At 42.4% G+C, this 24,696-nt stretch overlaps 1 protein-coding gene across 1 annotated transcript in view; it reads left to right on the forward strand.

Annotated features, from left to right (window-relative positions):
* MEMO1 (mediator of cell motility 1) overlaps positions 1-24,696 on the forward strand; it is a 250,880-nt gene that overhangs the window by 134,495 nt on the left and 91,689 nt on the right. The window contains exon 6 of the mRNA XM_069769298.1: positions 18,975-19,117. Coding sequence (XP_069625399.1) covers positions 18,975-19,117 — 143 coding nt within the window. The remainder of the gene's footprint in view (positions 1-18,974; positions 19,118-24,696) is intronic.

Consider the following 24,696-nt stretch of genomic DNA (forward strand, 5'->3'; position numbering starts at 1 on the left):
AAAAATGAAAATGGAAAACCAAAAATACCCCTGGTCGTTAAGGGGTTAATCAGCCTTAAAAATAGGCCATATTATACTTTGCCAAAAAACATCTAAAGAAGTCATCCAATTCTGGAAAAGCATTCTTTGGACAGATGAAACTAAGATAAACCTGTACCAGAATGGTGCGAAGAAGAAAGTATGGTGACTGTGTGGAGAAGCTCATGATGCAAAATGTACAACGTTTTCTGTAAAACTAGATCTCTACTGTTTATTGATGATTGGACTCAGAGGCGTAGCTAGTGGTTTGGTTCAGGGGATGGTGTGTGAAACTTCTGAGAGGGCCTCTAACCAGGTAACCCTGATTACAACTATGGTGGCGCACCCTAATAGCGAATGTAGGAGAACCTCAGCAGATGTTGGTACAAAAAAAAATCTCTATACAAAGACCATCGCTGATATTACCACCATATGGTGACCATGTAGTTAGTGGTAGAAACTAGTGCTGCAGAACATACAGTGAAGGAAATAAGTATTTGATCCCTTGCTTATTTTGTAAGTTTGCCCACTGACAAAAGTCATGAACAGACTAAAATTTTAAGGGTAGGTTAATTTTAACATTGAGAGATAGACTGTCAAAAGAAATCCAGAAAATCACAATGTATAAATTATATAAATTTATTTGCATTTTGCAGTGAGAAATAAGTACCGTGATTTTTGCTTTTTAAGACGCACCTGATTATAAGACGCACCTAGATTTTAGACAGGAAAATAAGGAAAAAATATTTTGATCCAAATAGTGTGCAAAAACCTTTCATAAAATACAAAAATATTATCTGTGGATGACGCTCTGTTATGGGGGATCTGTGAATTACAGTACTGTGCCTGCAGTACCGTATATTGTGATTATCGCCCCCTCATCCTCAGGTTACACCCACTTACTGTATACATGGATGTATTCTGAAAGATAAGGGAGGTGGTAGTCACATTTGCAATAAACACTTTGGACACTACATTACAGTGTATATACTAAATATGGCTAGAACCCCCATCATCCTACAGAATATACCCATTGATACAGTATATTCTGAAGGATGATGGGGGTTGTTTTCTCACCTTTGCTAAAAGGATCTCACTAGGGTTGAGCGAAACGGGTCGGCCAGATTCAGAAGTCGCCGACTTTTGGCAAAGTCGGGTTTCATGAAACCCGACCCCTGTGTGGGGTCGGCCATGAGGTCGGCGATCTTCTGAATCTGGTATCGGAATTCCGATACCGAGTTCCGATATGTTTGCGATATCGGAAATTGGTATCGGAATCCATATTTAAGTGTAAAATAAAGAATCAAAATAAAAAATATTGATATACTCACCCTCGGACGCGCCCTGGTACTAACCGGCAGCCTTCCTTCCTAAGAATGAGTGCCTGAAAGGCCTTCTGTGACGTCGCGGCTTGTGATTGGTCGCGTGACCAATCACAAGCCGCGACGTCATCGAAGGTCCTTCAGTCGCTCATTCTTAGGAAGGAAGGTTGCCGGTGAGAACCAGGGTGCGTCCGAGGGTAAGTATATCAATATTTTTTATTTTGATTCTTTATTTTACACTTAAATATGGATCTCAGGGCCTGAAGGAGAGTTTCCTCTCCTTCAGACCCTGGGAACCATTAGAAACCCAATGCACTGCATTGGGTTTCGGCCGACCCCCGACCCCGACTTTTCTATAGGATCGGCCGATTTCACTCGACCCGACTTTTGAAAAAGTCGGGTTTCGTGAAACCCGACCCGATCCTATAAAAAGAAAAGTCGCTCAACCCTAGATCTCACACTTGTGAGTACCGTAGTTGCAACATTAAATAGTGTGCAGAGACAGATATGTGATTGGTGGAGGCAGCTCAGCAACAGTTCCCTCCACCAATCACTATCCATCCCTGCAGAGGAAGAGGAGAATCACTCTTCTCAACCTCCTCAGGTTTAGGCCTCTTTGACACATCTGTGTCTCCAGTACATGTGGTGACAATTTTCACACGTACCGGAGACACTGACAAAGGTAGACCCATTCAAATGAATGGGTCTGTGCACATGTCAGTGTGTTCCAAAGCACCGTGTGCCCCACACGTAGACATGTCCATTTTTTACTGTCAACACAGGCGGCAAAACGTTCCACACACGTGCACACTGAGAACACTCATGGATGTCATCAGTGTGACACGCATCGGCACCGGTGAATAAGCGCTACAGTAAGCTCTTCTATGGTGCCGGGTGCTCTCATACTCCTGTGCTCTGCCGGCGATCGGCGCAAGCAGAGGAGAATGAGTTCTATTCAAGTCAGAACAATAACCGCAGGCGGGGGCTTTTTGGACTATTACTCCCATCAACATACACCTGCTGCCGCTAATGGCAGAAGCAGATGATGGGGGTATTCCTCACCCGCCGCCTGTGTTATAACTAAATGAATGAAAACCCTCAGCTGTCAGCTTCCGCAAGGTTGTTATCAAGAATAGAGGGGTTCCCACGCCTTATTTTTAATTAAATAATTTTAAAAAACTTGTGGGGTCCCCCCCATTTTTGACAACCAGCATTGCTAAAGCTCACATCTGGGAGCTGGTATTTTCAGGCTGGTAAGGGGCCATGGATATTGCCCCCTCCCCAGCTTAAAAATATCAGCCCACAGCTGCCCAGAAAAGGCGCATCTATTGGATGCGCCAATTCTGGCGCTTTGCCCGGCTTTTCCTACTTGCTCTGTAGCGGTGGCAAGTGGGGTTCATAATTGTGGGGTTGATGTCACCTGACAATACATAGATGCTTGATGCATGGGCTTGATGCCCACTGCTTAGTAATGGAGAGGCGTCGATGAGACACCTATCCATTACTAATCCTATAGCTATATGGTAAATAAAGACACAGCCAGAATAAAATCCTTTAATTGAAAAAATGACACATATTACTTTAATAATCTCAATAAAAGCATACTTACGCCCTCGCCTAATTCCACCAAAGCCCTGATCTCCTTTAATAAAAGTAAAATAAATAAACAACAATATACCATACCTGTCTGTTCTGTCCCTCGCCGCTGTACCACCACTGCAACTCCCGCAGCATAGGTAATAATAATGTTTGGTTTATAAGACTCATGCCCATTTCCCCCCTAATTTTGGGGATCATAAAAGTGCGTCTTATATAGCGAAAAATACGGTATTTGATCCCGTACCAACCATCAAGAGTTGTGGCTCCTACAGGCCAGTTAGACGCTCATAATCAACTTGTTACCTGCATTAAAGACAGCTGTCTTACATAGTCACCTTTATAAAAGACTCCTGTCTGCAGACTCCATTAATCAGTCAGAATCTAACCTCTACAACATGGGCAAGTCCAAAGCGCTTTCTAAGGATTCCGGGGACAAGATCATAGACCTGCACAAAGCTGGAATGGGCTGCAAAATCATAAGTAAGACACTGGGTGAGAAGGAGACAACTGTTGGTGCAATAGTAAGTAAATGGAAGAAATACAAAATGACTGTCAATCGACATCGATCTGGGGCACCATGCAAAATCTCCCCTTATGGGGTATCCTTGATCATGAGGAAGGTGAAAGATCATCCTAAAACTACACAGGGGGAACTTGTTAATGATCTCAAGGCAGCTGGGACCACAGTCACCAAGGAAACAATTGCTAACACATTATGCCGTAAAGGTTTAAAATCCTGCAGTGCCCACAAGGTCCCCCTGCTCAAGTAGGCACATGTGCAGGCCTGTCTGCAGTTTGCCAATGAACACCTGGATGATTCTGTGAGTGATTGGGAGAAGTTGCTGTGGTCAGACGAGACAAAAATTGAGGTCTTTGACATTAACTCTACTCACCGTGTTTGGAGGAAGAGAAATGCTGCTTATGACCCAAAGAACACCATCCCCACTGTCAAGCATGGAGGTGGAAACATGTTTTGGGGGCGTTTCTCTGCTAAGGGCACAGGACTATTTCACCGCATCATTGGGAGAATGGATGGAGTCATGTACCTTCTCTCCACCAGGACATTAAAAATTGGTCGTTGCTGCGTCTTCCAACAAGACAATGACTCAAAACATACAAAGGAGTGGCTCAAAAAGAAGCACATTAAGGTCATGGAGTGGCCTAGCCAGTCTCTAGACCTTAATACAATAGACAACTTATGGAGGGAATTGAAGCTCCGGATTGCCCAGCGACAGCCTCAAAATCTTAATGATTTAGAGATGATCTGCAAAGAGGAGTGGACCAAAATTTCTCCTGACATGTGCGCAAACCTCATCATCAACTACAAAAAAACATCTGACTGCTGTGCTTGCCAACAAAGGTTTTGCCACCAAGTGTTAAGTGTTGTTTGCCAGAGGGATCAATTGCTCATTTCTCACTGCAAAATGCAAACACATTTATATAATTTATACGATGTGATGATTTTCTGGATTTTATTTCTGATACTATAGATGGAGGCCCAATGCTATCACATCGGGAAGGTGGTGACGTGCCGATGGGGGCAAGCTGCAAAGCCTGCCCCCATCGGCACGTCACCACCCACTCGATGCGATAGCATCAGGCCTCCATCATAGTATACGGTATTTCGTCCTCTCCCTGGAGAACACGCTCTGTTACAGCCTGTTATTGCCGCCTCTCACCGTCTCCGCTCCGGGATCCATATGCCGGGCCTGCTGTCATCCATGTGAGCGCACTCTGTCCCGCCAACATGGCCGCCGCCAGTAGGATTGTTGGCGGGAGGAGTGAGGAGACGGGGGCTGCAGAGAGGAGCGAGGGGAGACTGAGAGCGACTGACAGAAGAGAGGGGAGACGGGCTCTCTACAAAGTATTAAAAATGAACATTTTATTTATGATGACATTAATTTATCTTCAATACTTTTGAGCTATTGAAATGAGGAGGCTTTATAGAACATTTGCAATTCCCAAATATTTCACAGAAAATTTTTGTTCAATCCCTTTATTAACCCTGAAAGTCAGCACTTCAATTGCATCTCAGTTGTTTCATTTTAAATCCAAAATAGTGGCATGTAGAGGCCAAATCATGAAGATTTGGTCACTGTACAAATACTTTTAAAACTAATCTAATATATAATGCTGAATGTGTGTGTGTGTCCGGGATTGGCATCTGCACCGTCGCAGCTACAGCCACAAAATTTTGCACAGTAACACGTCTGGACCCCGAGAGCGTCATACGCTATGCTGTGAGGCGAAATTTTAACCCCGCACATTCCAATTCACCAAACAATTTTGCCCCTATCTACATAATGAGGAAAAAGTGAAAGGAAAAGTGTTGGAGGCAAATTGACAGCTGCCAGATGTGAACAAGGGGGACTTAAAGGGAACCTGTCACCCCGTTTTTTCAGATTGAGCTATAAATACTGTTAAATAGGGCCTGCGCTGTGTGTTACTATAGTGTATGTAGTGTACCCCGATTCCCCACCTATGCTGAGAAATAACTTACCAAAGTCGCCGTTTTCGCCTGTCAATCAGGCTGGTCAGGTCGGGAGGGCGTGTTCACAGCGCTGGTTCTTCCTCAGCTTTACGTTGGTGGCGTAGTGGTGAACAAGCAGCGCGCGATCTGCGCTGTCATCCCTTTCGTCGGTGGGGGCGGCCATCTTCCTGGGGCCGAGTTTGCATCTCGGCTTTGGGAAAATGGCCGCCGCGATCTCTAATGCGCACGCGCGGCATCCCGCGGCCATTTTCCTGAAGCCCCGTGCAGCAGAGCACTCGATCTGCGCACGCGCGGCCCCAGGAAGATGGCCGCCCCCACCGACGAAAGGGATGACAGCGCAGATCGCGCGCTGCTTGTTCACCACTACGCCACTACGCCACCAACGTAAAGCTGAGGAAGAACCAGCGCTGTGAACACGCCCTCCCGACCTGACCAGCCTGATTGACAGGCGAAAACGGCGACTTTGGTAAGTTATTTCTCAGCATAGGTGGGGAATCGGGGTACACTACATACACTATAGTAACACACAGCGCAGGCCCTATTTAACAGTATTTATATCTCAATCTCAAAAAACGGGGTGACAGGTTCCCTTTAAAGAATGAGAGCGATGGCGCCAAGGAGTATATACCGTACAGTTGCTAAGGTAGGGCCCCGACATGGGATACTCACCACACACGGAGATATGAACACACACAAAATGCGCCACACACTACCACGTGCTTGAACACATATACCACCCTCAGCACACAGTTCACCACACATACACCAACCTTGCCACATAAATTGTCGAAACACAAAAGTCGACGCGCAAAACTCGCCACATGCAAAACTAGCCTCACGCAAAACTCGCCACACCTGCAAAACTCATCTCATGGAAAACACTCACATGCAAAACTTGCACACGTGGAAAAATTGCCACATGCACAAAAGTTGCAACACATGCAAAAGTTGCCTCACACAAAACTTGCACATACTCAAAAAGCACCACACATAAAACTCGCTAAGTGCAAAACTCGCCTTGCACAAAACTTGCTGCACACAACTTGCTACAGTAACCTGTCACATGCAACTCAACACACAAAAAGTTGCTACACGCATGTCGCCACACAAAACTCATCTCACAAAAGTCGCTACATGCATGTCGTCACATGCAACTCAACACACACAACTTGACACATGAAACTCGCCCTAAAACACACACAAGTCTGGTATTATCCTTCAAAAATAAAAATCTGATTAATAAGCAGACGAACTACAAGAGCAACAACTGTACCATATAGGAAATACGGCAGCTGTCAGTCACATGACCTGTCTATTATGTGTATGTGTGAGCTAATATAGACTGCCAGGGGGAGGGATTTCTGGTGGCTGGGGATTTATCAGGCTGCCAATTTAGCTTACAAATACTGAGGTAAAAATACTGACCAAATAACGTGTGGAAGGAAGTAGGTAATGATGAGGCATTAAATAAATACAGAAAATTAAATAAATTCTGTAAAAAGCAAGTCAAGGCAGCAAAAATTGAGACGGAGAGACTCATTGCCAGAGAGAGTAAAAATAATCCCCAAATATTCTTTGACTACGTAAATATTAAGAAACTAAAAAATGATAGTGTTGGCCCCCTTAAATATAGTCTGGGTGAAATGGTGGATGAGGATGAGGAAAAAGCCATCAGTATTTACACAAGAAAATTCCATGGCAGACAATATGATCAGTGATAACAAAAATTCCCCATTAAATGTCACCTGCTTAACCCAGCAGGAAGTACGTCGGCGTCTAAAATTCACTAAAATTGACAAATCTCCAGGCCCGGATGGGATACACCCTGGAGTACTGCAGGAAATAAGTACAGTCATTGATAGGCCATTATTTTTAATCTTTAACCCCTTTACCCCAAAGGTGGTTTGCACGTTATGGACCGGGCCAATTTTTACAATTCTGACCACTGTCCCTTTATGAGGTTATAACTCTGGAACGCTTCAACGGATCCAGGTGATTCTGACATTTTCTCGTGACATATTGTACTTCATGATAGTGGTAAAATTTCTTTGATATTACCTGCGTTTATTTGTGAAAAAAACGGAAATTTGGCGAAAATTTTGAAAATTTCGCAATTTTCCAAATTTGAATTTTTATGCAATTAAATCACAGAGATATGTCACACAAAATACTTAATAAGTAACATTTCCCACATGTCTACTTTACATCAGCACAATTTTGGAACCAAAATTTTTTTTTTGCTAGGGAGTTATAAGGGTTAAAAGTTGACCAGCAATTTCTCATTTTTACAACACCATTTTTTTTAGGGACCACATCTCATTTGAAGTAATTTTGAGGGGTCTATATGATAGAAAATACCCAAGTGTGACACCATTCTAAAAACTGCACCCCTCAAGGTGCTCAAACCACATTCAAGAAGTTTATTAACCCTTTAGGTGTTTCACAGGAATTTTTGGAATGTTTAAATAAAAATGAACATTTAACTTTTTTTCACAAAAATTTACTTCAGCTCCAATTTGTTTTATTTTACCAAGGGTAACAGGAGAAAATGGACCCCAAAAGTTGTTGTACAATTTGTCCTGAGTACGCTGATACCCCATATGTGGGAGTAAACCACTGTTTGGGCGCATAGGAGAGCTCGGAAGGGAAGGAGTGCCGTTTAACTTTTAAATGCAAAATTGACAGGAATTGAGATGGGACGCCATGTTGCGTTTGGAGAGCCACTGATGTGCCTAAACATTGAAACCCCCCCACAAGTGACACCATTTTAGAAAGTAGACCCCCTAAGGAACTTATCTAGATGTGTGATGAGCACTTTGACCAACCAAGGGCTTCACAGAACTTTATAATGCAGAGCCGTAAAAATAAAACAAACATTTTTTCCCACAAAAATTATTTTTTAGCCCCCAGTTTTGTATTTTTCCAAGGGTAACAGGAGATTTTGGACCCTAAATATTGTTGTCCAATTTGTCCTGAGCTACTCGATATGTGGGGGGAACCACCGTTTGAGCGCATGGCAGAGCTCGGAAGGGAAGAAGCATCATTTGGAATGCAGACTTAGATGGATTGGTCTGCATGCGTCACATTGCGTTTGCAGAGCCCCATATGTACCTAAACAGTAGAAACCCCCCACAAGTGACCTCATATTGGAAACTAGACCCCCCAAGGACCTTATCTAGATGTGTTGTGAGAACTTTGAACCCCCAAGTGTTTCACTACAGTTTATAACGCAGAGCCGTGAAAATAAAAATAAAAAAATTTTCCCCAAAAATTATTTTTTAGCCCCTAGTTTTGTATTTTCCCGAGGGTAACAGGAGAAATTGGACCCCGCAAGTTGTTGTCCAATTTGTCCTGAGTACGCTGATACTCCATATGTTGGGGTAAACCCCTGTTTGGGCACACGGGAGAGCTCGGAAGGGAAGGAGCACTGTTTTACTTTTTCAACGCAGAATTGGCTGGAATTGAGATCGGACGCCATGTCGCGTTTGGAGAGCCCCTGATGTGCCTAAACAGTGGAAACCCCCCCCAATTATAACTGAAAGCCTAATCCAAACACACCCCTAACCCTAATCCCAACAGTAACCCTAACTACACCTCTAACCCTGACACACCCCTAACCCTAATCCCAACCCTATTCCCAACCGTAAATGTAATCCAAACCCTAACCCTAACTTTAGCCCCAACCCTAACCCTAACTTTAGCCCCAACCCTAACTGTAGCCTTAACCCTAGCCCCAGCCCTAGCCCTAACCCTAACCCTAATGGGAAAATGGAAATAAATACATTTTTTTAATTTTTCCCTAACTAAGGGGGTGATGAAGGGGGGTTTGATTTACTTTTATAGCGTGTTTTTTAACGGATTTTTATGATTGGCAGCCGTCACACACTGAAAGACGCTTTTTATTGCAAAAAATTTTTTTTGCATTACCACATTTTGAGAGCTGTAGTTTTTCCATATTTTGGTCCACAGAGTCATGTGAGGTCTTGTTTTTTGCGGGACGAGTTGACGTTTTTATTGGTAACATTTTTGGGCATGTGACTTTTTTTATCGCTTTTTATTCCGATTTTTGTGAGGCAGAATGACCAAAAACCAGCTATTCATGAATTTCTTTTGGGGGAGGTGTTTACACCGTTCCGCGTTTGGTAAAATGGATAAAGCAGTTTTATTCTTCGGGTCAGTACGATTACAGCGTCACCTCATTTATATCTTTTTTTATGTTTTGGCGCTTTTATACGATAAAAACTATTTTATAGAAAAAACAATTATTTTGCATCGCTTTATTCTGAGGACTATAACTTTTTTATTTTGCTGATGATGCTGGATGGCGGCTCGTTTTTTGCGGGACAAGATGACGCTTCCAGCGGTACCATGGTTATTTATATCTGTCTTTTTGATCGCGTGTTATTACACTTTTTGTTCGGCGGTATGATAATAAAGGTTGTTTTTTGCCTCGTTTTTTTTTCTTACGGTGTTTACCGAAGGGGTTAACTAGTGGTCCAGTTTTATAGGTTGGGTCGTTACGGACGCGGCGATACTAAATATGTGTACTTTTATTGTTTTTTTTTATTTTATTTAGATAAAGAAATGTATTTATGGGAATAATATATATATATATTTTTTCATTATTTAGGGCACTTGGTAAGCCACCTCCCTCCCTGCAGGACCCGGATGCCGTGGCCATCTTGGATCCGGGCCTGGATCAGGGAGGGAGGTAAGGAGACCCTCACAGCAACCCTGCGCGATGCTTCCCTGTACCGCCGGCACACCGCGATCATGTTTGATCGCGGTGTGCCGGGGGCGGTCCATGACCGCTCCTGGTTCATTGCGCCGGATGTCAGCTGCGATAGGCAGCTGACACCCGGCCGCGATCGGCCGCGCTCCCCCCGTGAGCGCGGCCGATCGCGCTGGACGTACTATTCCGTCCTTGGGAAGTAGGGCCCACCCCACATGGACGGAATAGTACGTCCAGTGGCAGAAAGGGGTTAAAGACTCCATAATAACAGGGTCTGTACCACAGGACTGGCGTATAGCAAATGTAGTGCCAATATTCAAAAGGGGGCAAAAACTGAACTCGGAAATTATAGGCCAGTAAGCTTAACCTCTACTGTGGGTAAAATCCTGGAGGGCATTCTAAGAGATGCTATGCTGGAGTATCTGAAGAGGAATAACCTCATGACCCAATATCAACATGCGTTTACTAGGGACCGTTCCTGTCAGACAAATCTGATCAATTTCTATGAACAGGTAAGTTTCGGACTGGACCAAGGGAATGCAATGGACGTAGTGTATATGGACTTTTCAAAAGCTTTTGATACGGTGCCACACAAAAGGTTGATACATAAAATGAGTGTAATGGGGATAAGGGAAATTATGTGTAAGTGGGTTAAGAGCTGGCTCAGGGATAGGAAACAAAGGGTGGTTATTAATGGAGCACACTCGGACTGGGTCGCGGTTAGCAGTGGGGTACCACAGAGGTCAGTATTGGGCCCTCTTCTTTTTAACATATTTATTAATGACCTTGTAGCGGGCTTACAGTGCAGAATTTCAATTTTTGCAGATGACACTAAACTCTGCAGGATAATCAATACAGAGGAGGACAGTTTTATATTACAGGATGATTTATGTAAACTAGAAGCTTGGGCTGACGAATGGCAAATGAGCTTTAATGGGGATAAATGTAAGGTCATGCACTTGGGTAGAAGTAATAAGATGTATAACTGTGCTTAATTCTAAAACTCTGGGCAAAACCGTCAATGAAAAAGACCTGGGTGTATTGGTGGTTGACAAAATCACATTTAGTGGCCAGTGTCAGGCAGCTGCTACAAAGGCAAATAAAATAATGGGATACATTAAAAGAGGCATAGATGCTCATGAGGAGAACATAATTTTACCTCTATACAAGTCACTAGTTCGACCACACTTAAAATACTGTGTACAGTTCTGGTTTCCGGTGTATAAGAAAGACATAGCTGAACTAGAGCGGGTGCAGAGAAGAGCGGCCAAGGTTATTAGAGGACTGGGGGGTCTGCAATACCAAGATAGGTTATTACACTTGGGGCTATTTAGTTTGGAAAAACGAAGGCTAAGGGGTGATCTTATTTTAATGTATAAGTATAGGGGACAGTACAAAGACCTTTCTGATGATCTTTTTAATCATAGACCTAAGACAGGGACAAGGGGGCATCCTCTACGTCTGGAGGAAAGAAGGTTTACGCATAACAGACGCGGGATCTTTACTGTAAGAGCAGTGAGACTATGGAACTCTCTGCCGTATGATGTTGCAATGAGTGATTCATTACTTAAAGGGAACCTGTCACCTGAATTTGGCGAGACCGGTTTTCGGTCATATGGGCGGAGTTTTCGGGTGTTTGATTCACCCTTTCCTTACCCGCTGGCTGCATGCTGGCCGCAATATTGGATTGAAGTTAATTCTCTGCCCTCCGTAGTACACGTCTGCATGAATGAATATTATTAGCAGAATAAATTTCAGGCTAACACAAAAGGAAAAAAAAAAAAAAAATGGAGAGAAACCAGCTCACCTACTAGGCATTTGTTGTGGGGGAAGCCCGGATGCCGTGCAGTCTTCACGTGAAACAATAGAACAAAATAGAAGAGAAAATCCAGCTTCCAAAAATATCCAATTTATTAAAGTTAAAATCCAAGGTCCAAAAACATGGTTCACAGGAGAGGAGATAGCAGCATGCTACGCGTTTCGAACACTAGGTTCTTTTTCAAAGCTGCCTACTATGCACCAGAATGAGGTTTAAATAGCAACTGTGACCAATCACAGTGAATTAATCCACACCTGATACATCAGTAATTATATACAATAAAAACGCAATAATATTGCAAAAGAGAAAAACAAAGAAAATATATAATACAGACATATAAAAAACATATAATATAACTAAACAGCATTGATCTCTCAGTAATGAAACATGATTTCCTTGCGAGCATTTAAACCCATGGGATAGCAAGTGTTAAGGCAAAACATCCAGTAGGCTTCACGCGTCATTAAGCGTCTTTTCAGATCTCCTCCTCTGGCTGTTATCAGAAGCTTTTCAATGCCGACAACCCGAAGGAATGCAGTATCTCTTTGATGACTGATAATAAAATGCTTAGAGGCGTGAGACATAGAGCGATTATTATTAGTAGAAACAACAATGTCAGTGATATGTTCAGAAATACGCGTCTTTAACATGCGAGTAGTGCAACCTATATAACTTAAATTACATTTAATGCATGTTATCATATAAACTACATTCTTACTATTGCAGTTAATAAATTGCTGAATTTTGTGTTCATGTCTGTTACTACTATCAGTAAAGGAATGCATAACAATGGAATGCGCACATGTGCGACATTTAGAAGCACCACAATGATAAAAGCCTTTATGATGTAACCATGTGTGGGAGACCTTGCTAGATTTAAATAGGCTGGGTGAAAGAATATCAGACAAAGTGGTAGCCTTTTTTGCAATCACCTGACAGCCTGAAGACAGAATTTTGGAGAGAATCTCATCCTCATAAAGAATAGGAATGTTTTTCAAAATAAGAGATTTGATGTTATTGTATTGAGGACTGTATTTAATGGAGCAGAAATTTTTTTGGTTTTGATGCAATTTACTCTTATTTTTAGATAACAGCATGTCACTGCGTTTTTTATGTTGTACTATATTTTTGGCTCTATCCAGAGACCAATTAGAGTAGCCTCTTTTTTTCTAATTTTTTACAACACAAATCAGTCTCTTGCTTTAAAATGCTAGCATCACTACAATTTCTGGTTATTCTAGTCAGCTCACCCACTGGTATAGACTTTATTGTATGTCCAGGATGACTGCTGGACGCATGTAAAATACTATTACCAGATAAAGGTTTATGAAATGTGGAAGTGGCAATACCAGAGCCAACAGTACTATGCAGCATCAAGTCCAAAAAGGAAATCATGTGTGAATTATGGCTGCATGTAAAACAAAGATTAAATTCATTAGAATTGAGATAACTGAGGAACTCCGGTATGGTAGATTCATCGCCACTCCATATGAGGAGCAAATCATCGATATATCTACCATACCAGAATATGTCCATCAAAAATGGATTACGATCCGAATAAAGAAATAATTCCTCCCAATATGACATTACCAAATTAGCAACGGATGGTGAATGTTTGCCTCCCATAGAAACTCCTTTACATTGGAGAAAAAACTGCTATTTAAACCTCATTCTGGTGCATAGTAGGCAGCTTTGAAAAAGAACCTAGTGTTCGAAACGCGTAGCATGCTGCTATCTCCTCTCCTGTGAACCATGTTTTTGGACCTTGGATTTTAACTTTAATAAATTGGATATTTTTGGAAGCTGGATTTTCTCTTCTATCTTGTTCTAAATTTCAGGCTATTGGTTCAACCCTCCACAAAGTCAGTCTCTCATATTGTCTTTCGGGAAAAATAATTGCCCACTCATGTACTATGGTATTCTAGTATGGACAGTGAGGAAAAAAAATATTTAGTCAGCCACCAATTGTGCAACTTCTCCCACTTAAATAGATGAGAGAGGCCTGTAATTGCCATCATAGGTAGCCCACAACTATGAGAGTCAAAATTGAGAGAACAAATCCAGAAAATCACCTTGTCTGATTTGGCAAGTTTTATTTTTCAAATTATGGTGGAAAATAAGTATATGGTCACCTAAAAACATGCAAGATTTCTGTCTCTCACAGACCTGTATCTTCTATAAGAGGCTCCTCTGTCCTCCACTCATTACCTGTAGTAATGGCGCCTGTTTGAACTTATCAGTTTACCCCACAAATATGAACCCCACTTTCCACCGCTACAGGGCAAGTGGGAAGAGCCAGGCAAAGCACCAGAATTGGCAGTTTTCAGTGGCATTTAAATGGAATGCACACACAGTTTACATTTGGTTCCACATAGTGTGATCACAGGGGACCGATGGGTTAATATTACCTATGAGTTATTATGAAGACCTCCTGTCGCTGTTATCTCGATCTTCCTGTGAAGCTCAGCTGCAGGCTGAACTCTACAGGAGACTGAGATTTTTCTCTATACTGTAATACTACAGTAATAAGCGATCAAACGACCACAAGTTCTAGTCCCCCAATCGGTCTAAAACATAATTTAAAGAAAAAAGTTTTTACTAATATAAAAGTTCAAAAAAATAAACAATTGATATTGCCGCATTTGATAAAAGTCCGATCTATTAAATTTTTGAATTAATTACCATAACCTAAGCGGTGGGGCTAAAACAACATTTTTGTGGTAAAAATGTAATAATTTTTTCTCCACTGCCGAATGGAATAAAATTCTGTCATGTCAATATGATCACTGGACCCCTAGATAAAATCATTGAGAGGTGAAGTTTGTAAAATCGGGTCACTTATGGGGGCTTCTGCTTTTCTGGCACCTCAGGGGCTATCCCACTGGGTCATGGCACCCGCAAACCCTTTACAGTAAAATCTGCAATATATTATGGCAGCCCTTTCCTTCTGAGTTTTGCAGTGTGTCTCAAACGTAGTTCCCAATTACATGCAGGATATTGGCGTACTCGGGAGAAATTGCATAACAAACTGAGATGTCTATTTTTTCCTATTATCCCTTTTAAAAATTAAACATTTGGCGCTAAAAGAACTTTTAGCCGTAAAAATTTAATTATTCTTTCTTCACCACCATGGTGTAAATTTCTGTGAGGCACATGTGGTGTCAACATGCTCTCTGCACTCCTAGATGAATTAATTGAGAGGTATAGTTTGTAAAATGGCATGACTTATGGGGGGGGGGGGGGGGGTTCTGTTGTTCTGGCACCTCAGGGGCTCTGTCAATGTGACATGTTACCCTCAAATCATTCCAGCAAATTATGAACTCCAATATGGAGTTTCTTTCCTTCTGAGATTTTCACTGTGCCTCAAAAGTAGTTTTCGACCACCTATGGGGTATCTGTGTACTCAAAAGAAATCGCACAACAAATTGTATGGTGCAATTTTTGCTGTTACCCTTGTGGAAATAAAAAAAAATTTGGCTAAAAGAACACTTTTTGAGAAAATTAGATTTATTTGCATATCTCAACTTTATAAATGTCTGTGAAGCACCTGGGGGTTTCAAGGTGCTCGCCACACATTTAGATACATTTCTTGAGGGGTCTAGTTTCCAAAATGGGGTCACTTATGGAGGGTTTCCACTATTTAGGCAAATCATCTACTATATAATTGTCTATGGGTCACTTCCATCTGTCTGACACGGATATTCATTGGTCGCGGCCTCTGTCTGTCATGGAAATCCAAGTCGCTGATTGGTCGTGGCAAAACGCCCACGACCATTGCCACAACCAATCAGCGACGGCCATAGTCTAGCAGCGAAATGGCCGCTGCTTTACTGCCCTGCAGTCAGCGCTGAGCGCTCACACAGGGTTAATGCCAGTGTTAACGGACCGCGGTGTAACGCACTCCGTTAACGCAGCTATTAACCCTGTGTTACCAACTTTTTACTATTGATGCTGCGTATCAGCCCGATTCTAACGTATCGTGTATTCTAGAATATGTAGGTAGTATACAGCACAGGCTACGTACTATATTGCACAGTGACGTAGTATATAACACAACCGACGTAGTATCGAATATAGCTACGTAGTATTTAACAGAGCTACGTAGTATGTAACACAGCGTACGTAGTATATAGCAGAGCTACGTAGTATATAACACAGCTACGTAGTATATAACACAGTCACGTAATGTATTGCACAGCTACGTAGTGTATTGCACAGCCACGTAGTATATAGCAGAGCCACGTAGTATATAACATAGCCATGTAGTATATTGTAGAGGCACGTAGTATATTGCATAGCTATGTAGTATATTGCACAGCCACGTAGTATATAACAGAGCCACATAGTATATTGCACAGTCGACGTAGTATATAACAGAACCGACACAGCCACATAATATATTGCACAGCTACATAGTATATAACACAAAGCACGTAGTATATTGCACAGCCACATTGTATATTGCACAGTCATGTTGTATATTGCCCAGCTACATAGTATATAGCAGAGATGTAGTTTATAACAGAGCCCACGCAGTATGTAACACAGCCCACATAGTATATAGCAATGTGGGCACTATATGCGTTGTTAAAAAAGACTTAAAATAAAAAATAAACATATACTCACCTTCCGAAGGCCCCTTGAAGTCCTGGCGCCTGTGTGCGGTGCACGCGGCAGCTTTCGGTCCCAGGGTCGGTATGAGCGCAGGACCTATGATGACGTCGTGGTCACAAGATCGTAACATCATGGCAGGTCCTTCTCGCATAGCGTCCTTGGCACCGGAACCTGCCGTTTGCACTGCCGAGGACAGCGCGCGACGCGGAGGGTGAGAATAACCTTTTTTTTATTATTGTTATTTGTAACATTAGATCTTTTTGCTATTGATGCTGCATACGCAGCATCAATAGTAAAAAGTTGGTCACACAGGGTTAATAGCTGCGTTAACGGAGTGCGTACACCGCGGTCCATTAACACTGGCATTAACCCTGTGTGAGCGCTCAGCGCTGACTGCAGGGCAGTAAAGCAGCGGCCATTTCGCTGCCACACTATGGCCGTCGCTGATTGGTCGTGGCAATGGTCGTGGGTGTTTGGCCACGACCACTCAGCGACTTGGATTTCCATGACAGACAGAGGCCGCGACCAATGAATAATAATAATAATAATAATTTTTATTTATATAGCGCCAACATATTCCGCAGCGCTTTACAAATTATAGAGGGGACTTGTACAGACAATAGACATTACAGCATAACAGAAATACAGTTCAAAACAGATACCAGGAGGAGTGAGGGCCCTGCTCGCAAGCTTACAAACTATGGGGAAAAGGGGAGACACGAGAGGTGGATGGTAACAATTGCTTTAGTTATTCGGACCAGCTATAGTGTAAGGCTCAGGTGTTCATGTAAAGCTGCATGAACCAGTTACCTGCCTAAGTATGTAGCAGTACAGACACAGAGGGCTAATACTGCATAAAGTGTATGAGAACATGATGCGAGGAACCTTTGAATATCCGTAACACAGACAGACGAAAGTGACCCTTAGACAATTATATAGTAGATTATCAAGACACACTCAATAAAGGAGTGGTTGTGCAGGTGGGGACCACAGACCACATCTCAGTACCAATGCTTTTTGGCTGATGCTTTGGTCACTTTTGAATGTTGGTTGTGCTTTCACACTGGTGGTAGCATGAGATGGACTCTACAACCCACACAAGCGGCTCAGGTAGTGCAGCTCATCCAGGATGGCACATCAATGTGAGCTGTGGCAAGAAGGTTTGCTGTGTCTGTCAGCGTAGTGTCAAGAGACTGGAGGCGCTACCAGGAGACGTGGAGGGGGCCGTAGGAGGGCAACAACTCGGCAGCAGGCCTGCTACCTCAGCCTTTGTGCAAGGAGGAACAGGAGGACCACTGCCAGAGCACTGCAAAATGACCTTCCACAGGCCAAAAATGTGCATGTATCTGCACAAACGGTTAGAAACCGACTCCATGAGGATGGTTTGAGTGCCCGACGTCCACAGATGGGAGTTGTGCTCACAGCCCAACACAGTGCAGGATGCTTGGCATTTGCCACAGAACACTTGGATTGGCAAATTCACCACTGGTGCCCTGTGCTCTTCACAGATGAAAGGTTCACACTGAGCACATGTGACAGAGTCTGGAGATGCTGTGGAAAGCAGTCTGCTGCCTGCAACAACCTTCAGCATGACCAGTTTGGCAGTGGGTCAGTAATGGCGTGAGGTGGCATTTCTTTGAAGGGCCGCACAGCCCTCCATGTGCTCGCCAGAGGTAGCCTGACTGCCATTAGGTACCGAGATGAGATCCTCAGACCCCTTGTGAGACCATATGCTAGTGCGGTTGGCCCTGGGTTCTTCCTACTGCAGGACAATGCCAGATCTCATGTGGCTAGAGTGTGTCAGCAGTTCCTGCAAGATGAAGCCATTAAAGCTATGGACTGGCCCGCCCGTTCCCGACCTGAATCCGATTGAACACATCTGGGACATCATGTCTCGCACCATCCACTAACGTCACATTGCACCACAGACTGTCCAGGAGTTGGCGGATGCTTTAGTTCAGGTCTGGGAGAAGATCCCATGCCACCCCATCAGGTGGAGGCCACACACACTACTGAGCATCATTTCCTTGTCTTGAGGCATTTCCACTGAAGTTGGATCAGCCTGTAACTTCATTTTCCACTTTGATTTTGAGCATCATTCCAACTCCAGACCTCTGTGGGATATTAGTTGTGATTTACGTTGATCATTTTTAGGGTTTATTGTTCTCAACACATTCCACTATGTAATGAATAAAGATTTACTACTGGAATATTTCATTCAGTGATATCTAGGATGTGGGATTTTAGTGGTCCCTTTATTTTTTGGAGCAGTGTATATTCTTTTTTTTTTTTTAACACCTTTTAGTCCTTTCTTATAGTCTATATATGTCAAATGTTAATTTTGTTTTCACTTCCAATTCTTCTTTATTTCCCCTTTAGCCATAAAGATGAGTTTACCATTGTTCCTGTGTTGGTTGGAGCCCTTAGTGAATCAAAAGAACAAGAATTTGGGAAACTATTTAGCAAATATTTAGCAGATCCTGCTAATCTCTTTGTAATTTCATCAGATTTTTGTCACTGGGGTAAGTAAGAACAATTTTAATTTATTTTTTTATTATTTAAACTAAAATGACCAGAAAACTCTAATAATAATTATTCAAAACCGCTATAGGTGCTTATACACATTAGCTAGATGTTGGTTGAGTCTGCAGAACCTAATAAGATTTAGCAATTATGTGACTGGAGTTTTACAACTCTTCCATGAAGGGCCCATATCTGTGCAATGACACCTTTGGCTTGTTGAAATTTTAACAACCTATACTATGTTCCTGTGGGAGATAAGCCACTGCCAAGTTTAAAGTACAATTTGCATGCTTCTTTCAACAGAAAAAACTTGTCCCTACCCTCAGAAAATCCACTTTGTGGATTTTAAGAACCTGAGGTAGCTAAAGATGAAACGCTGCTGGATTAATGACAACGGTTATTTTATAGGGACCAATAAATCTAGGTCCCAACTTCCAGGAAGGAACCCTCAACCTCATATTCCTGGTCGATAACCACACAGTCATTCACATTCAGGTCTGATCCTGGTACATGTTTTCTATCAGCTATACGTTTGTACCTGTCTCCCTTTGTTTAGAAAAATATTTAGAATTGAGAGTCCTTCAGTGGTTGATACCTTTTAATGGCTAACTGAAAAGATGGTAACAAAGTGCAAGCTTTCGAGACTACTCAGTCCTCCTCATCAGGCATAGATAATACAACATCTGAAGAATCACATATTTATACACAACACAGCACAGAACTGTCATTATGGGAGAGTGATAAGTGATAAACAGTTGTGTCCATAAGTATTGGAACAGTTCCTAGATTAGGAGTGAATATTTTGTTGTCCTCTGATTGAGGTCTGGTTCTCTTATGATGACCCCACATGGTCTGAAGTGCAAATTCCTTAATTGATGTAAAAAGACAAATCCATGTGACATATTCATTCTTGCACTGTGTCAAAGGTTGTCATAAATGTATACTCCCAAATTCTTCTGTCTCTCTGAGATTTGAATTTACCTTTCAATACAAGTAATTTCAGGTCCTTGGTGCTATGATCAAGCATACAAAAATGTTTGGCCACAGGTAGATCCATTCTTTTTTCTCTTATTGTGTGGCTGTGAGAATTTATCCTTGTTCTCAGTTTCTGCCCTGTCTCCCCTACATACAGACCCCCAGTTGGACATTTAGTACAATTAATTAGGTACACCACATTAGAAGTGACGCAGCTGAAAGTACCTGGTATCTTGTAGTACTGATGTGAATTGGGGATCTTTATCTTGTCCATGGTCATTATAAATGGACAGATTTTACATTTTTTCAGGTTGCAAGGAAGGGTTCCTGCAGCTGTTGGAGAGGACAGGGAGCTTCTGACAATGATGCTTCTAAGATTTGAGGGCTACCTAAAACACAGTAGTTTGGGGTCTGGAAAAATGGATTGTAAGCGGGCATCTTTTTGTAGTAAAGGTTGTAATTTCCGTGCAGCTCCCCTTAGCACCTCCAGATTTGGATTGTAGGTGACTACTAGAGGCACCCGGTTATTTTCTTCTTTAGCTTTGTAATGTAGCAGGTGATTCATTGATATTCTGGTGGCTCTTGTAATCTGGTTTTCAATTGTTCTTGGATGGTAGCCCTGATTCAAAAAGGTCTTTCTGAGGTGACCAAGGTGTTCTTCTCTATCCATGGGGTTGGAACATATATGATTGTATCTGATGGCTTGGCTGTAGACAATAGAGGTTTTTTTATGTGTTTTGGATGGAAACTGTCCCATTTAAGGTATGTTGGGCGTTCAATTGGCTTTTGATACAGGGATGTCTCTATTTCATTGTTCTCCAGCTTAATGATGGTGTCCAAAAAGTTAATTTCAGTACAGGAGTAGGTGAGCGTCAAGTTGATGGTGGGATGAAATTGATTAAGCTGTTTATGGAACATCTTTAGCTGTTGCTCAGACTCCGTCCAGATGATTAAAATATCATCAATGTAGCTGTAGTAGGCCAGAGGCCTGATGGGACATAAGGACAAAAAGTCGTTTTCAAGCTTGGCCATGAAAATATTTGCATACTGTGGAGCCATTTTACTTCCCATTGCTGTGCCAGTCTCCTGTAGATAGATCTTGTTGTCAAATTCAAAGTAATTGTGGGTGAGGATGAATTTTATAAGTTTCACCACAGAATCCGCATCACTCCCTGTGTTTTCCATGAAGAATTTGCAGGCATTTAATCCATCCTGGTGTGGGATATTGGAGTACAAAGATTCCACATCCATGGTGGCCAGGATGGTTCCTTTTGGTAGAGGACCTATTGCTGCTAGTTTATTCAATAGGTCAGTTGTGTCCCGAATGAAGCTGGGTGTATCCTTTACCAGTGGTTTAAGAACACCCTCTACCCATCCAGATACCTGGTCAATAAGGGTGCCTCATACATGAGATAATTGGTCTTCCTGGATTTCCAGATTTGTGGATTTTGGGAAGCATGTAGAATGTCCCTGTTCTTGGACTTTCTTGTATCAGGTCATCGGCTCTTATGGATTCGTTGGGCAGACAAGATACTAACTTGTTTAGTTCCTTGTAATAGTCCTGTGTATGATCTGACTCCAATTTTTTGTAGTAGCGTGGGTCCATAAGTTGTCTGTTTGCTTCTTTCATATAGTCTGATGTGTTCATCATGACTATTGCACTTCCCTTGTCAGCAGGTTTAATGTTGATTTCTTTGTTGGTTTTCAAAGACTCTATGGCCTTTCTCTCCTGGGCACTGATGTTGGATGCTTGTCTCCTGTTAGTATCTATGATGGTGGATTTTATCAAATGTCTGAAGGAGTCTATATATTAATTCAAATGAGGGAACCGTCCAGGTGGAGGTGTCCAGTGTGACCTCTTCTTGGTTGTCAACCACTGAGGTCTCTCAATTCTAAATATTTTTCTATCTACTGGCCAACACAGTACCAAGATAGATATCTTTCCTGTCCCTTTGTTTAGGCATCAAAGGACAGACTCCGATAAAATGTCCCTTTTTTCTCACAAAAAACACACCTTTTTTTTTTTTTGCGCAACCTCCTGTGAAATGTTCGATGTAGAGACATCCCCTAACTGCATGGGCCACTCCACCCTCCCCAGTACAGGTTTACCGCTAGACTGTTCCCCTGAAAAAAGGGCAATACACTGAAAAAGAGGCTGCAGAGAAGGTGTTCTTACCCACCTATCCCGGAGGCATCTATCCACACGAATAGCCAAAGACATAGCGGCTTCCAAAGACTCTGGGGTTTCCTACACTGCTAAAGCATCCTTCCACCTTTCAGTGAGATCCAGGATGAATTGGCTTCTGAGAGCCGGATCATTGCTCAACTGAACAACTATCCTTGCTGAATGCAACACAGCCTGGATTCAGCCAAGGATACACGGTCAGGGTCGTCATAGATGAGGGCATGAGCCCTGAAAAACTCCTCCACAGACTGGAGACACATAGAATCCTATGGTAGAGAAAAAGCCCAGGACTGCGGTTACCACTGCAACAGTGAAATAACAATTCCTACTCGTTGCTCCTCATCTCCAGGGGAGTAAGGACGTAGTTTTAAGTACAATTTACATGCCTCTTTAAACACAAAAAACTTGTCCCTACACCAGAAAACCTGTCTGGGAAGGCAATTTTGGGTTCGAGCTGGACTACCTGCAGTGTCCCCCACAATAGGAGCATGCAGCCGTTGCTGCTGAACCTCAGAACGATGGTCAGTCACCTCCAGTGACCACCTCTGCAGCTGCTCTGCCAGCACAGAAACAGGATCCATGAACCCAGCAAAAGAAAAAAAAAACACAAAAAAAACTCCGTCAATTTTTTTTTTTCTTTTGCACACATGAACGGCGGGTGTTAATGTCACACACAGTTTAGAACTGACTAAGTGCAACACAAAGGTGCAACACTATGAAAGCATGGAGTGGAGGTCCCTAGGCAGATCTAACTTTTCCCTGTCTGCATATATGACCCTAAATGGATTCCACACCTATCTCCGAGCAGGATACCTAGTCCCTCTCAGACCTTAGCGGTAAGCCCTGCATAGGGAAGATGGGTGAACACTGGCTGATCCCCATTAACACTAAAGACAGCTAGGATAGACAAAAGGGGAAACTTAGCTGTGTAGAAAGAAACACCGTCGTCCTTCAAACTCCAAAGAGGACGCTAGCCAACTGCTGCAGCCCCAAGCCTCAACAGGGAAGTGCAAATAGAAAATAACACCCTCAACTCCCAACAGGAAGTTCAGAGTTATAAACACCCAGATCCAGGTGATACCATTAAGGCCGGGAGAGATGGCCACTATTCTGCAAGGCCAACCACTGAGACCTTCTGCAGCCAGATGCAGTGTGACTGTCTGCAGCCTCTAACACACCCGTGACACCAAGAGGGTATAGCAACAACTGAATCCATTACTCTTATATTACTCTTATAAAATAAAAATAACATGCAAATGGAAAATAATATATAGTTATGATGTGATTGGAACAATCTGGTTTAGCCAAAAACTGTCTTGTGTATGGCCAGCATTACTTACCTTCTTCCTACTGAAAAAATATAGGTTCTCAGCCAAGCCAAAAGTGCAGAGGAATAGTTTGAGGCCAACTGCTGTTCTAGCTGTACAGCAACCTTCAAGGTTTGTTTTACTGGGGCCCTGTGCAAAAGTTATAAAGGGGACACCAAATGTTAACATATTGCCCCATAACACAGAAACTTTCAGGTTGCCCTTTCAATAGCTGTTTTCCATGAAGTATTGGACCACAGTCAACTACATTGATGATGTTCGGCACTTGTTAATTAGCCTCTTCATGCTGATAAAGAGTAGATCATTCTGTCCCCAAACAGTATGGTGCAGTCAGCAGCACATCTCCTGTTTTCAATGGGCAATGTGCTGTCGAGAACAGTGATTTTTTTTTTTTTTCCATAAACAATCCAATCACCGGACGATTAGCAGCATTTTACTATATTTATTGGGTAATTGCTGACATATTTACACCTCTGAATGCTCTTTTACGCTGTTGGTCTTCTATAAATATGGATAAAACACACACACTAAATTTGACACACTGTATGTTACAAACATGTAATAGGGGGAATCCAGTTCATCATGAGTAATGTTTTCATGATATTTTGGTCACAAACAAAGCTGAAGATTTTATACCATGTGAGCTGGATTCCTTTCAACACTTTCTGATCGTCAGTCGCAGCGACTTTCATTCTGCATGCGTGCATACAAACATATGCATGTACAGTGGGTACAGAAAGTATTCAGACCCCTTTAAATTTTTCACTCTTTGTTTCATTGCAGCCATTTGGTAAATTCAAAAAAGTTCATTTGTTTTTTCATTAATGTACACTCTGCACCCCATCTTGACTGAAAAAAACAGAAATGAAGACATTTTTGCAAATTTGTTAAAAAAAGAAAAACCAAAATATCACAGTCATAAGTATTCAGACCCTTTACTCAGACACTCCTATTTAAGTCACATGATGTTCATTTCCTTGTGATCCTCCTTGAGATGCTTCTACTCCTTCATTGGAGGCCAGCTGTGTTTAATTAAACTGATAAGACTTGATTTGGAAAGGCACACACCTGTCTATATAAGACCTCACAG

This window comes from Ranitomeya imitator, chromosome 5 (assembly GCF_032444005.1).
Source record: "Ranitomeya imitator isolate aRanImi1 chromosome 5, aRanImi1.pri, whole genome shotgun sequence".
NCBI lineage: Eukaryota > Metazoa > Chordata > Amphibia > Anura > Dendrobatidae > Ranitomeya > Ranitomeya imitator.